Genomic DNA, 14,658 nt, shown 5'->3' with positions numbered 1-14,658 from the left:
CTTCACATTTTAGGGGTTCTCTGTCAATATGGAAGAAAAGCCAGCCATCATCCATTGCAGACTTGGAAGATTTTTATCCTTTGTAATTAATCAGTGATCACAATGTACTACATAGTTACTAGTTAAACCAGGCACATGTAGCATAGAAAAAGAGGTCGGGTCTATCTGCTCCAAATGCACAGAGTTCTACCACTTCAGCAAAAAAAATCTCCTTTAGTTTTCATCGGTAGTAGATACCACCTGTAGGTCAGCCAGCACCTTGCCTTACCTTATGGCCTGATCCAAAAAACACTGAAGTCAATAGGAGTCTTTCCATTGACTTTAATCAGCTTTGGATCAAGTGCTTAATCTTCAACCTCCTAAAATGGGAAGTTGCCCCAAAAGACCAACTTCAGAAAGTCTGTGTCAGACTCAGTTCATGTACCACTGCTAGTTCAAGAGATTTCTGGATACATTATTTGTGGCACAGGTACAGAATGGACCTAGCCAGGTTTTCAAAGCCAAGGGGAAAAAACAAAAACTGAGGAGTGTTGTTTCAGTTGAAGCACCAGGAATAAGAGATTTAAAGCATTAAGTAACTTGAATAGTGTTGAATCAATAAGGATCTGATAACATAAGGGCATATTAGCGCAGAATGAAGTCCTAAGATATGGTGAACATAAGAACATAAGTATGGCCATACTTGGTCAGACAAAAGGCCCAAATAGCCCAGTATCCTGTCTTCCAACAGTGGTCAATGCAGGAGCTTCAGAGGGAATGAACAGAACAGGTAATCATCAAGTGATCCATTCCCTGTCGCCCATTCCCAGCTTCTGGCAAACAGAGGCTAGAGACACCATCCCTGCCCATCCCAGCTAATAGCCATTGACGGACCTATCCTCCATGAATTTATCTAGCTCTTTTTTGAATCCTGTTATAGTCTTGGCCCTCACAAAATCCTCTGGCAAGGAGTTACACAGGTTGTTTTAAATCTACTGCCTATTAATTTCATTTGGTGACCCCTAGTTCTTGTGTTACGAGAAGGAGTAAATAACACTTCCTTATTTACTTTCTCCACATCCATCATGATTTTATAGACCTCTATTATATCATATATTTGCTTATTAATGGAAGTTATTATAAGAGTTTTAGATTTGATGATAAAAGGTAAATTATGCATTTCTTAGTTTACTTGTACTAACAAACAAAACATGAGTTTGGTTTATTCAGGATCCCATGCTGAAGCTGAGTGGCACCTAGATAACACATCAGTCCCTAACTTAATATGTTCTCCTGGTTTTGGTTTGTTAGAGGTATCCAAGGTTGGATGGAAGGGGGTTAGGACATCCGCTTTGTTCCTCTCCTTTTTCATTTTGATTTTAATTGCCTAGAATTTACTTCAGCAAACCCTTCCCTGCAAGGCAAGTCCATATGTTGCTACCACATTTAGATCTCCTATACCACCAAACTTTACCTCTAAGCCATCAAGCAAACCAGGTGTATTAATAAATTCACCCTGGGTCCATCACAAGTCAAGAAGCTAGTCAACTTAGTACAGTCCACAGCTGCTGTTAAGCAAATTGCATGAAGAGATCAAACTGAGCTGGTCAGTTTTCAAAACATGATATGCAGTCTTCAATTTATGAGAAGATCATCTGTGTTATAACCTTCTACCAAGCAAAACAACTGTGTGAACCAAGTAAATTCTGCTTCCAGGGTTTCATGTCACTCTGTAAGGCCTTGCAGAGTAAGCAGTTTTTAAATGGAGGAAAAACTCACTGTGAAATGAAGTGGTTGAATCCTCTGCACCATTTTTCTGGGTGTAGCAAAGTAGGGGGAGGATTTCTGAAAAATAAACACAGTTTTCAGTTTTAAATATTAAGGGAAGATCTGTTAAATCATAATGTTATTGCAATTTTCTCATGGATATTCAATAAAGATAACATGAGCTCTATTAGAAAATGGTGACACAGAAAGGAATGTCCAAATAGTCTATATGCTTTGGATGCCTGTCTCATTTGGTTTGGGTTTTTTTAACAATTCCTCTCCCTCTTAATGAATTTCCCCTTTTTATTTCATTGATGTTGATGCTGGTGACAAGTACAGAATGCATAGTGCACATCATGCAAGCTTCCCTACAGTTTGCTTTAATTCAGCTTGACTCTGAAGGGATCATCTGAGGGCTGAGCAGTTAATCCAGTCTCCATGCCCATTCAGTCCTTGGCCTCTCCACTCAGCTAACCAATTATGATCGTGATGTGCAGAAACATGGACACCTGCATATTAAAAACTAAGGGAGAGATCATCAACAAATGGTGGTAACTTTCAATCATTAATGACTTGATACTTTTATATTCTGGTAACCTGGAGATTAATGTTTCCATATAATGAACACTAAAACTATTAACAGGGGCTTCCATAAGAATGCACCCAGAAGCTTACATTGTTGTATTCAGTGTAGTTGTAGCAATGTCAGTCCCAGGATATTAGAGAGAAAAGATGGGTGAGGTATTATCTTTTATTGGACCAACTTCTGTTCCCTTCCCAGACCTGAATAAGAGTTCTGTGTGTCTTGAAAGCTTGTCTCTCTCACCAGCAGAGGTTGGTCCAATAGAAGATATAGCCTCACCTATCTTGTCTCTCCAGAGTCTTAGAAATAACAAATATGCTGCCACATATTAGTTGCCATATAACCACTTTCCTCACTGAATACTACAGTAAGTTATATAGACAAGTAAATATTGGGCCCATAGTGGAACATCAAATCCAAACCACTTGAACACGGAGGAAATTCAGACCTGGATACAATTTTGGTGACTATCATCATCTCCATCAGAAGGATCTACCAGAAAACCAGATCTGAACTCCTCAAACTTTGTGTGAGTTTGGCTCCACTCCCAGATCCAGTAAGGCCCATTTCTAGTAAAAACAAAACAAAGTTTCCTGCCTGGCACGTTGGGTCATTATCTTCCATGGCTTTCTTCAAGCAATTAAAGTTTTCAAATATGTTTGGTAAGAAAGGTCTGTTAAAAAACTTTACTAATTTGTGTTTTATTGTATTTGAGGACACACTGAACTGGCAAAAATAGTCATATACTTTAGCTGAATCTGATACCAAATTGTCATGAATAGTCTCTACATTGCATTATGAATCACGCTCATTTAATTCAGGGCCACACTCTACAACAAGACATGGTTTGGAAACATTTTGGAAAACAAAGAGTAAGCAACATAAACACAATGTAAATTTGTACTGATCTGTTTAGCAGTCTTTGAATTTCTCACACATGTACATTCAAATAGTAGCTCCATTGAACAATTACTAGTCCAAAAAAAATCAAAACATAGTTTAAAAAAGACAATGTGGCTTTGTAATAAATGGACCATTTTCATTCATCTGTATCTATTCAAAACAAATGCAGTCATTTCATTTCATTGCAGGTTGTCACGTTGTCTGAGCTGAATATGTTATTATTTTTCTCTTTTGTTATAGCAGATGCCGAGAGTGTAATTTTCTTCACAAAGTAAAGAAATTCAGAATGTTTGAGGTGCACATCATTTATCAAATTTACCATTAGAAAAAATATGTGATGGGTTATTTTCACTAATATTTCAGTCCTGTCTTCCAATAACCATGTTTATATCTTTGGGTACATCAGAGAATCTGTAACTGTACCTTCAAACACAAAGCACAGTAGATGCTTTCAGAAGATACATCAAGAAACAAGACTATATCTGAAAGAGAGACAAGCTTCAAAAATCTTTCTAATGAACAATGGCTAGCACGTCAGATAAAACCAAGCCTCTCTCTAATGTACTTTCAGAGTGGCCTTGAGACTCCTGTTCCTTATTGTGGATAACAGCAAGTATGTTTCCGGTCATTCCACTTTTGACTCCACATACCTTACTTTACAGGAACACTACTTTATCTAACTCTCCAAGTTCTGATAATAGCACCAATCACTACAGTGTCTCAGTGTGAAGTATATTCCTACTGCCTGCCGAATGTTTGCAGTTAAACCTCCCTAGTTTGGAATTTCATTGCAAATTCAAAAGTCAAGCCTGGTTTGTCAAAAGTTTCACCAGTACTCATGAATTATGTAATGTAGCTAATATAGAATTGTTTGCATGTTCTTTTAGATACTATTCTCAAAGTCTAGCATCTGATTATATTCATGAAGGTAATAATGGGGTTTAATATAAAGAATGTAATCCAGAGGTAGTGTCAGTTCCATAGCATTATTTCACTAAGAATATTCTAAAAAGAAGCTTTATAAAGAGACCACAGGGTAAAACATTTAAACTTTAATACATCCCATGGTTGCAGATGTTATCATGGACCCAGGTAGGATTTCGTAACAGAAGAACAGACCAGTGAACCAAATGTTATTGTTGATTTGCCTGTGGGAATACAGATAATCAATTGATTATTTTCTAACTAAAGGAAAACCATGTAAAAACAGAATGATTCCTACAAATGGCCATCAGATTATGCTAGCATCAAAGGTGCCTGCTTCTTCTTTTATTGGCTTCTCAATATTCCATCCACCAAATCATAAATCACTGACAATTATAAAGTAACTAATGAGTCCCTGAGTTTATGGACAGTTTCTTGAGCCTAATATTTCTATATCTGTTCATGGAAGAATTTGGTATTATTCCTAAATTCTCTCTAATCATCTAGGCTATATTGGAAAGGTGGTTTTATAGTTGAAGCACAGAACTGGATGCCAGAAGTCCAGGATTCAATTCCTGGCACTGCCGTAGACGTCTGTGTTCTTAGGCAAATCTCCTAATCTGGGTCTCAGTTGCCCTATCTGTAAAATGGGGTGATACTGTTTACACATCCCAGAAGCTTGTTAAGAGGCTAAATTTAATTAATGTTTGTAAAGCACATTGAGATCCTTTGATGGAAGATGCTATTTAAGTGCAACGTATTAATACCTTTATATGCTTTTACTATTTAAATTACCCAGTAGATGAAATGTTGCCTCTTGGTCCATTGCACAGAGAGTCTAGCAAGTGACTTTGGTTAATATAACCAAAGAATGTTTAACCAACATTAACGCCTGATTTAAAATCACAATATTGAAGAACATTGAATGAAGTTTGGAACCCAGTCTTACTGTCCACTCTGCATTCATATGTGTTCAGAAAAAAGCCAATTCACTTGTCACTGAAGTTAAGTCAGATCTGCTGTGTTACTTAAGGATAATGTTATGCACTCCCATATAGCCTTCTACAGGCTGATTCTATGGAAGCAGTGGTAACCTCATAATAAACCATGAAGCCAAGAAGTTTAGGCATGCCTATTATTGGAGTTTCATGGACACCTAGTACTCAGTGGATTTCCCTATAAATGGCCACATATGCAGGAGTAAATAAAATACCAGCTGGAATAAGGTACAGGATATGCTGATTAACACATAATGCAATTCACTGAGAGTCACGTTATGCTACAATAAGAGATAATACAATTGTAACAATTCTAATAACAATACATTTAAGAATAAAAGTCCTTCCCAAATGGGACTTCTCAAGTGGTTGGCAGCTTTCTCTTCCACTAATCACTATCCTAGCTTTAGGGATATATCTCCTATGCCCAGATCTGCATTTTCCCCCATGCAAACTAGAACTCTGGCTCTTTCAGCTACCCCTCACTGCCTGTATATATGGCTCCCTTGTTCCTCTTGGGTGACTGGAGCATCAATTTGCTTAGATTTTCTTCTTGAAGCACTATAAACCTCACTTGTGCCACACTAATCCCAATTTAACTGAACTTAAATTAAAAACTAGTAGAAACACACTATAATGTTAATTGTTCCAATCCTTTGCACCATACCATGACAGGCTTTCCAAGATTGTTGGAAATTTTAGCAATCTATGATTTTAGAATTTTAGAAATCTATGCAAATTTTAGCAATCCAGATAAACTTTGACCTTTAGCATTTCCAATGCTCAGGGCTTTTCTTGGCTGCTATCCGTGGGCTGAAGCTCCCCTCCTGAGCTCACTAATAGGAGATTTTAAAGAAAATTCTAGTGTTGGTAAGGCCACCCCCTCTCAAAATCATAAGCAACACTCTGGCATTCCCTTCTCCCAGAATGGAGCCAACATATATTCCCTCTGGACCAGAAGGATGCCTTTCTTTTTTTCTCCTTTTGAGAAGCACCTTGTCCACTGGCTGTCCTACCCCAAGAGGATTCAGGGAGCTGTAAGTGACTCTGTTGTCATCAAATATCTCCTGATCTGTCCTGAGGCTGTAGCAGTTCAGCCTCTGCTGGAGGAAGCTAAGTGATGGCCTTTTAAAGCCTTTTAAAATAGTGTGTTAGCTTAATTTTTCTTTTTATAATAGAATTTTTAAAAATTAGATTTGACTTGAACACACAGTACTCACCAAGGATTCCTACAGAGTTTTTATGGACAGTTCAATATATAGGACAAGATCTTGCCATTCTGGGGAAAGGCACTTTGCAGGTCCCAAAGTTAGATAGGACAAAATGTGGTTTAGTTAGGACAAAGGTTTCACTGCATTGTATGGTGGAGGTGGGGATTACCAAGGATCTTGGAGCATCTGAAGAGGCCAAGATTCCTGCAAAAGGGAGCCAGACAAACTCCTAAGACAACGGTTGAGTGTTAAGCACATGGAAATAGGTTAATATCCAGGGATACGTAAATGTCCACGAATTTGGTTTTTCTTTGAAAAGACTGTAACTTTCCTGAAATCTGAAACTAATGATCAATTAAAAACCCTGATTTATAATACTGGAATTGCGTGTATGAAATATAAAGTGACCGAATCAAATAGCTTATGTAGCACATACTGTTGAATCACAGCCAAATACAGCACTTGTCTTGGTACTTTGGCCCAAACAGGGATCTATCTAAGGTCATTTGTGTCTCAAGATTATGTTATATCCAACATGTGTTATTCTATTGATGGCATCTCTTTGCATCAGCTGATGTCATTGGACTTCATTAGTATCTGGCAGCTTCTGCAGCATTTTGCACATATTCATAGAAAAGCTAAATATCCATCTCTTAGTAACTTGCTGATGCGTTTTATGCTATTCTTCTTCTTCAAAAAGAGCACATGTAACCAGTTCAATCATCCTTGCCATATATAAGTAGCTCAAGGACAATAGCAGCTTATTTTCTAATATAAGTGATGGATAATTGCAAGAAGTAGATATGAAGTTCATTGCATGAGCTGGCATAGCTAGACCTTTCTAAATGCACTCTGATGCAAGAGGGGTGATCAACCATTTATTTCCCAAGTTTGTGCCTTTTTTCCCCTAGTCATTAGTTCTATAATTAGACCAATACCAAATGTTCCATTTCCTTAGGTAGAATCATTCTTCTGCAGATGGATATTGTCCTCCTCTCACTACATTCTCTGCCTTCCATGGTCTGATTGTTGTACTTACTTTGTGGGAGTTTTGTATGAGTGAGGACTGTTGCACTGAGCCCATACAGAAGGTAACCTACATACGCACACACGTTTTTAAAGTTCAGTGCTCCTTAGAACATGAAGACATTAGCAAGCCCAGCCCCAGAGAAGAATTGATTCTGAATGATCAGTAATAGGGAGTAGGTGCTGGAAATGTTTTAATACGTTGAGTTTAATGTGTTTTCTGTCATTCAGTTTGCCTCCAAAGTCACAGCTGGTAAAACCAAATGGGTTATTTTACCACAATCAGACCAGCGACATGGTTCAGTGAGCACCATTTGTCCTTTACATTAAGCTGGGTGCCTAATTACTGCTCATAGTTAATAGATTTATGATACACAAAAAGAAAATAACTGCTTCAGATTTTAAATACTTTTTCTGAGAAATTAAAAATGCTTGAAAAGCAAAATGCACTTTAAAAAAAATTATTTCAATACATTTAGCAACGTATTTTATAAAGGAAAACCAGACCCAGTCTCCAATGAACAGACTGTGTCATCACAGCCTGCCACATTGTTTCTAATGGGGGAATTAGCAGCTGAACATCCACACCTGTCACCATGAACAGGCTCTGGCAAACACAATCAGGTACATGCTTCTTGTGCATTTCTTACAACAGTTTGAAATGAGACAACCAGAGACAATATTTATGTTGATATTGGCCAGTTTATACTTAAGCAGATTTCACTTGAAATGATACATATACACCTATTTCCTAAGGGGAAATTTTCTGTCTATAAAAAAAGTGAGAAGTTAATGATGTGTAATAATGAGATTCTACCACAAATGGTTATATAATACAAATGGCTTGTATGAAAATAGGTAATACCTGAATGAAATTTATACCTAACAAGTTCTCACACAAGCTTAAGGTCTCACCCTGCAAAGACTTACTATTCTGTACAGTAACACAGAAATTAATTAGATTGATCACAGCAGGAGTGAGTAACTACCTATACCTGCACTATGGCAGGTTTTCCATAGACTTTAATGGGAGCTGCCTGAGGCTTTAGGCCAAGAAATACACATTTACAGATTCAGGTCCTGAGGTAGCAGGACTGGCTAGAGAGTTAGTCACAGCTAAATGAGCATCCTTTTCAAGCCCAAAAGATCTCCCATTCCACAGCCTTACTCACATTAAATCTGAAAGGGCCCCAGGGCACTTTTATGTTGGGGTCTCACATAAGGAGGTCAAAGAGGAGATCATAATGACAAGAAATGGGCAAGACATGCTGTCCTCATAATAAAGCTAATGTAATTTGTCAAAAGGCTTGAAAAATATCCCCAACAGCCACTAAACCAAGGAATAAGCCTAATAACCAGTATGAACAGCTCCTGGGCCACTAATCACCCTAAAGCCATGTGCCCTGAAATTTTAAGGAATACAACAGTTGTTAATTGTGCACTGTATTTAATTAAAATATTATCAATCCACATTGAATTTAATTCTTTTTAAATATGAAACCTACTAAAAAGCTGGTCACATAGCAGTAAAATATATTTGTTACAAATATTATCTGATGATTTTTACATCTATTTATTAAATAATACCTTCAACAAATAGTATTTGGTCAGCTATCGAGCTAAGTGAAGATTGCAAAAAAGTATTTGTTGAGGAAATTATTTGACTGAAATCTCTCATATTATATATTCACTGAATGCTTATTCAATCAGCCCTACTTTCTATAGGCCACACCCATGCTTCTCCTTTCTTATGCCCATCTGTACCCTAAGCACCCACATACGAAGCTTGGAAAATTTACCAAGCACCTTATAGCCAATAGACTAAACCTACTAGCCACAAACTGGTAAAGATGGAGGTCCCACTAGCAATGGGTAATGCCCAAGAGAGAAAGCAACCCTGCACAGTCTCCCTCAGCTCCAGAGAAAGAGGAGAGTCCTGGGATGCCTACCAGGGTGCTGTCACTGGGCTGCATGCTCAGGAAGGTCCATCTTTCTTATCAGCCTCTGACTAGTAGGTATCTGATAAATTTTAAGCCTCCATTCCCAGGGAGAAGGAGCATTGTCTCTGTTTCCCCCTTCTCACACCAAAGTCATCTGGCTGATACAAAGGGTGGGGTTCTCTGCTATCCTAGCCCTTCCTCAGCTTTCCAGGTGTTACAAAGGAGGTATGGCCATGGACTCTATCCCTGCCCTTTGCAGTTGTGGAGTCTGATCCAAAGCCAATTGAAGTCAATAGGAGGTTTTCCAGTCACCTCAGTGGGCTTTGGATCATGCCCTTAGATATAAACAGTCATATTCTGAGGCACAGAAACTAAAGAAAGAAAAGACAAGTTCTCTCTGCCTCACTGGTAGGACATTTTAATTTGCTTAATTTCATCCCATGTTTCCTAGTTATACCAGCCCCTACCTAAGTCCTCTCCACAAAACACCCTTAAAAATTCTTCTCCTTCAGTGCTTGAATAAGAGGGGAAAGTGCTAGAGTGTTGCTGCCAACCTCCGTCTATCTTTTTTTTGACTGACAGCAGCGTATTTATGTATAGTCTTTCCATTCCCCACTCTCTGAAGCATTGCTTTCCCTCCTCGTAAACACACAATTTATCCCTCCTGAGGTTTGGGGGGTCTATCTGATAAAAATATACGTAAAATATAAATAAAAAATGTTGTGCCAAACCTGTGCCTCTGCTTACATTAAGTATTCTCAAATTAAGATGAGGTGAAGCGTTCCGCTTTGGTTTTTTTAACCTAATTGCTGTGGTTTTTATGTAGCCAAAAAAAGTCACTAAAAAAGGCAATAGGCTCAATTTGACCCCTCAATGTCAGTCAATAGGGAAAATGAAAGTACTACACTTCCAAGGTCTTTGGGGGTCTCTTGGATCCCAAACATATACAAACATTTAAATAAAGTACGACAGGCAAACCACTGTCTATTCTTTCTTTAAGTATTCTCCATCTATGATTAGGACAACCTGTTAGCATTGGTTTTGGCTGCATGCCTCTAGTGGTTTTAGTGTAGCGAAAAAATGTCACTCACCAGGTACTGGGGGTCAGTTATACCCCAAATTAATTTTGCAGGTATTCCAAGACTAGATTATTTTTGTTTCGAGGCAGCAATTACAATATTATTATATGACTCTTTCAGCATTGTTTTTATCATCAGAGTTTCAGTGATTTGTTTGTTTGTTTGTTCAAAAGAACGCACCAAAAAGGTCTTGGGGGTCTGAGAGACCCCAGGTAACATTTGCCTCATGTATGATCACAATAGTCCAGCAAATTGAGTGTCTTTGAAGATAACACTGTCAAACTGAGTTTCTGAGAAGCCTACACTTGATAGGAAGAGTTTCTGGGAAGCCACAACTGTCAGATACATTTTCTCGCAAGCCTACACTTGACAGATGCTGTTGCTGGGGCAAAGACTCGCTGTTGCATTGCACATGCACTGTGCACGTCTGAATGCATACATTGTTTGGATTCTGTTGAATTGCACATGGCATAATAAATCTCTGAATAAGAGATGGATGTTTCTCAGGGACCTGAGTACAGAAATGGTAAAACCACTCGTGCAGGTAAGAACATTGCAGCCTTGCCTCTCGCCTCAGGCTGCCAGGGAAGCCATGTCTAGTGTGCTGGATACTGATCCAGAGCCTAAGAAATGGGAAGATGTTACATCTGCTCAGAGAACGAGACAGAAAAACACACCCAAAATGTGCAAAGTGTCAAAACTGTGGTATGTTCAGAACATATGTCACCTATTTGCTCCATTTGTTCGAAGTACTAGGCCATTTACAGCTACTTTGCTGTGCCTGTGCCTTTTATATTGTTCATAGAATATCAGAGTTGGAAGGGACCTCAGGAGGTCGTCTAGTCCAACCCCCTGCTCAAAGCAGGACCAGTCTCCAATGTTTGCCCCAGATCCCTATATGGCCCCCTCAAGGATTGAACTCACAACCCTGGGTTTAGCAGGCCATATAGATCTTGCCATTCTGTGGAAAGGCACTTTGGAATTTTTCCAAACAGTATCACCCCATTTTACATAGATATATATGCTATCTATATTCATTGTCTAAACATGGGGTCAGTTAGAGCCTGACACCTGTAGAGAGTGTAGCTTTTTAAAAAATGTGTTTGATCATGGGGTCAATTAGACCCCAGCAAAAGCGTTGTGTAGTGTGCTTTTGAATCTAGGGAAATTTTAACTTGCTCATAGTTTATTAGTTCACTGGCTACAATAAAGTCTATGTTAAATGCATCCCTTGTGTTTCCCTCCCCCCAATTTTGACATAATAGGGGGTCTGCAAGACCTCAATATGGAATTAGTTGGGTGATTTTTGGTCCAATATGAAGGTTAAATGTGCAGAAAACAAAAACATTCAGTTTAAATTATTCCAAATCATCGTCACTTCTGAGCAGTAAAGATACGCCAGTTCAAATCATGTGGGATTTCCCTTAATTTAAACAAGAAATGGCTGTCCTCAAGTTAGACCAAAAGATATTGACAGACCAGAATCAGTTAAGGGTATCAGCACTGGAAATAAAATGTTTCTATATGTTTCACTATCTTTTAATTACAATTCCAGAGCCAGCAGATATTTCCTCCACCACTGGGACTCTCACTCTGACACTTCGTTGTGCGTATGCTACTAAAGTCAGAGCGAAGTCCCATGGAATATAATATGTATATTTTGAGATCCAAGTTAAATAGACAAATATACTGATAAGATTGTGGATTATTTATTGTTGAAAAGACTGTAGAGAGACAAAGTATTTTTCCCTGGGTTTTTATGATTCATTCTCCTGATCCAGTAAAATATAAATTGGACATTTGTTTTCTTTTCGCTTCCCAGAAATGAATGATACTCTGGGAGCTTTGTGAGAATCATAAAGCCACATTGGTCCTCTTCTTTTTGTGATTTCAGGCTATATTTTTTCACCACCACTGAAGAGGCCAAAAAAAAAAAAAAAAAACAGATTAACAATTAGACACTCCGGCTGGCTTGTGAAGTTTTGACTGACAGCTGGAGAGAATTTTTTCCTGCAGCTGTTAAAGAAAAACGAGTGAACAAGATACCAAACAGATTTTTAAAACTAAAATTTTTGTCAGGATTTGTTGGCAAGTCTCCAGCCATGAACATTTTTTGGCAGTTGGCATAGTAATAAGCAAGAACCTATATCGACAGATAAATTCAGTTTCAAAATTATACAGAAAACATCTTTCACGTTTCAAGAAGCACTATATAAATCACTGGAAGAAAAGCATTTCAAGAAGAATATAAGGAGGTGGCCAAAAGAGATTCTTTTTCATGTATCAAGCCCAGTGTTTCAAAGTGGTATGTGTATAACAGATCATGAGTCACTTATAAAGCAATAATGATGTATGCAAATAAGTATGCATTTAGCATACTAAATTATTTTGAAGGTCAGATCATAACCTTCAAGAAAATAAACTCAATTATATGAATGTTTAAGTTCAAGTTCATACACATTGTTGAAGTATGGCAAAGTGTTCTGCTTGGGAACATCTGGTTTATCTTTGACTTTTTCCCTTGAACACCGCAATTCACAGGCCACTGGTTTGACAGCTGCAAAGGTTTCATTAGCTTTTTGCAAGACCTGACAAGGCATCATTTATTTCTGTCATTTACTTTTCAGTTTCCCGTTTCAGTTTCTAGCTTCATTCAGACAGAAACAAGTATTATATTTCACAAAAACCTTCAGATGCAGAAGAATAAACACAGTTTTGCTTTTCAATGGTCAAGCTTCATAATGTATATTTAACCTAATAACTTTATGGTTATGGTATTGCATTGCATTTCATCATGAAAGTTTCATCTTTGAAAGTTAAGGGGCAACTGAAATTAACAGCTGGAATTGAAACTGGGGAAGTATTGTGAAAGATTTTTTTTATTTATAATCAGTTCAAATCTTTACTGCAATGTATTATTTTGCTTTTCGATTAAAACCATGGCTTTGTGAATTTGCAAAGTGGAGAGTGCCAATTACCAAAGAAGAAAATATGGGAAGTAATACTTTTGCACCTGACTGAAAAACATACAGTATTGTCTAGACATTGCAATTCTGTAGTTAGAATATTAAGGTTTCAGAGTAGCAGCCGTGTTAGTCTGTATTCGCAAAAAGAAAAGGAGTACTTGTGGCACCTTAGAGACTAATCAATTTATTTGAGCATAAGCTTTCGTGAGCTACAGCTCACTTCATCTTATGCTCAAATAAATTGGTTAGTCTCTAAGGTGCCACAAGTACTCCTTTTCTTTTTAGAATATTAAAACATTCCAATTACACTGTATATTTATATCTGAAATTCATGCCTTTAGTAGAATCCATAGGTGAAAATCTGGCAAGTGGGTTCATAAGGACACCCATTCGGAGTTCTTTGTGTACCACAAAACTCTCATTGATTTCCAGCCTATTTACCATCCGTGACGGGGGGGGCCACGTGGCTGATAGCAGTACTTTCCTGTCCTGCAGAGCAGATCTGCCTCTGTTCATTCAGCCTAAGAGCTGCAAATGAGCAGGGTCAAGGGAAGGAATACTGATTGGGCAGCCACAAGTCATTTTTCTGATGGGGAGGAGGAGCACATATTAGCAGGGCCAGATTAAGGCAATCCAGAAGCCTAAACACACCCCACATGGGGACCATGTGACTCTGCTCCCATGCTGTGATTTGCCCCTGCTTGGGATGGCGGGGACCATGAACACAATAGCTGTCTGCTGAGGTTCCATCACCACCTCTCCCAGACTCAGGAGGGTTGAGGTCTTTCCAAGAGGAGGGAATAATCTCCTCCCTCCCACCCCATCAAATGTAGGGGCCCTGCTGACACTACCCCAGCAAACCAGGATTTTCAGGTCTTCAGCTTCCATTTTTTCATTAAAAAACCCCAGCATATGACAACCAAAATCTTTCCATGACAATTTTTCTTTTAGTCAATAAGCCATTTTTGGTCAAAAAATGGTTCTATGAAAAAAATGCTGACCAGCTCCATTATTTATTTGTTTGTTTATTACGCTAGGTACTTTAAAGGCAAAGGCTATTCGCTCCCTTGAACAATTTAGAATCTAAGGGCCCAATTCTGCCATCCTTACTCACATGGAGTACTGGTCCATGGGACTAGTTACAGAGGGAGATACTATTCAATGTGGACAAAGGTAACATTATTGGGTCCGGAAAAAAAAAAAGCAGGACACAACAAGTGAAAGCAAAATGCACAGGAGTGGGTAGGAGAGGTAGGGCACAGAGGTTACATACACAAAATTA

At 38.3% G+C, this 14,658-nt stretch overlaps 1 protein-coding gene across 1 annotated transcript in view; it reads right to left on the bottom strand.

Annotated features, from left to right (window-relative positions):
- The window catches only part of MYO3B (myosin IIIB), a 298,357-nt gene that overhangs the window by 229,372 nt on the left and 54,327 nt on the right, over positions 1-14,658 (bottom strand). Inside the window, exon 7 of the mRNA XM_043525586.1 lies at positions 1,759-1,824. Coding sequence (XP_043381521.1) covers positions 1,759-1,824 — 66 coding nt within the window. The remainder of the gene's footprint in view (positions 1-1,758; positions 1,825-14,658) is intronic.

Source organism: Chelonia mydas, chromosome 11, assembly GCF_015237465.2.
Source record: "Chelonia mydas isolate rCheMyd1 chromosome 11, rCheMyd1.pri.v2, whole genome shotgun sequence".
NCBI classification, from domain to species: Eukaryota; Metazoa; Chordata; order Testudines; family Cheloniidae; genus Chelonia; species Chelonia mydas.
The sequence above is the reverse complement of the archived record's forward strand: the minus strand, read 5'-3'. Positions and strand labels throughout refer to the sequence as shown.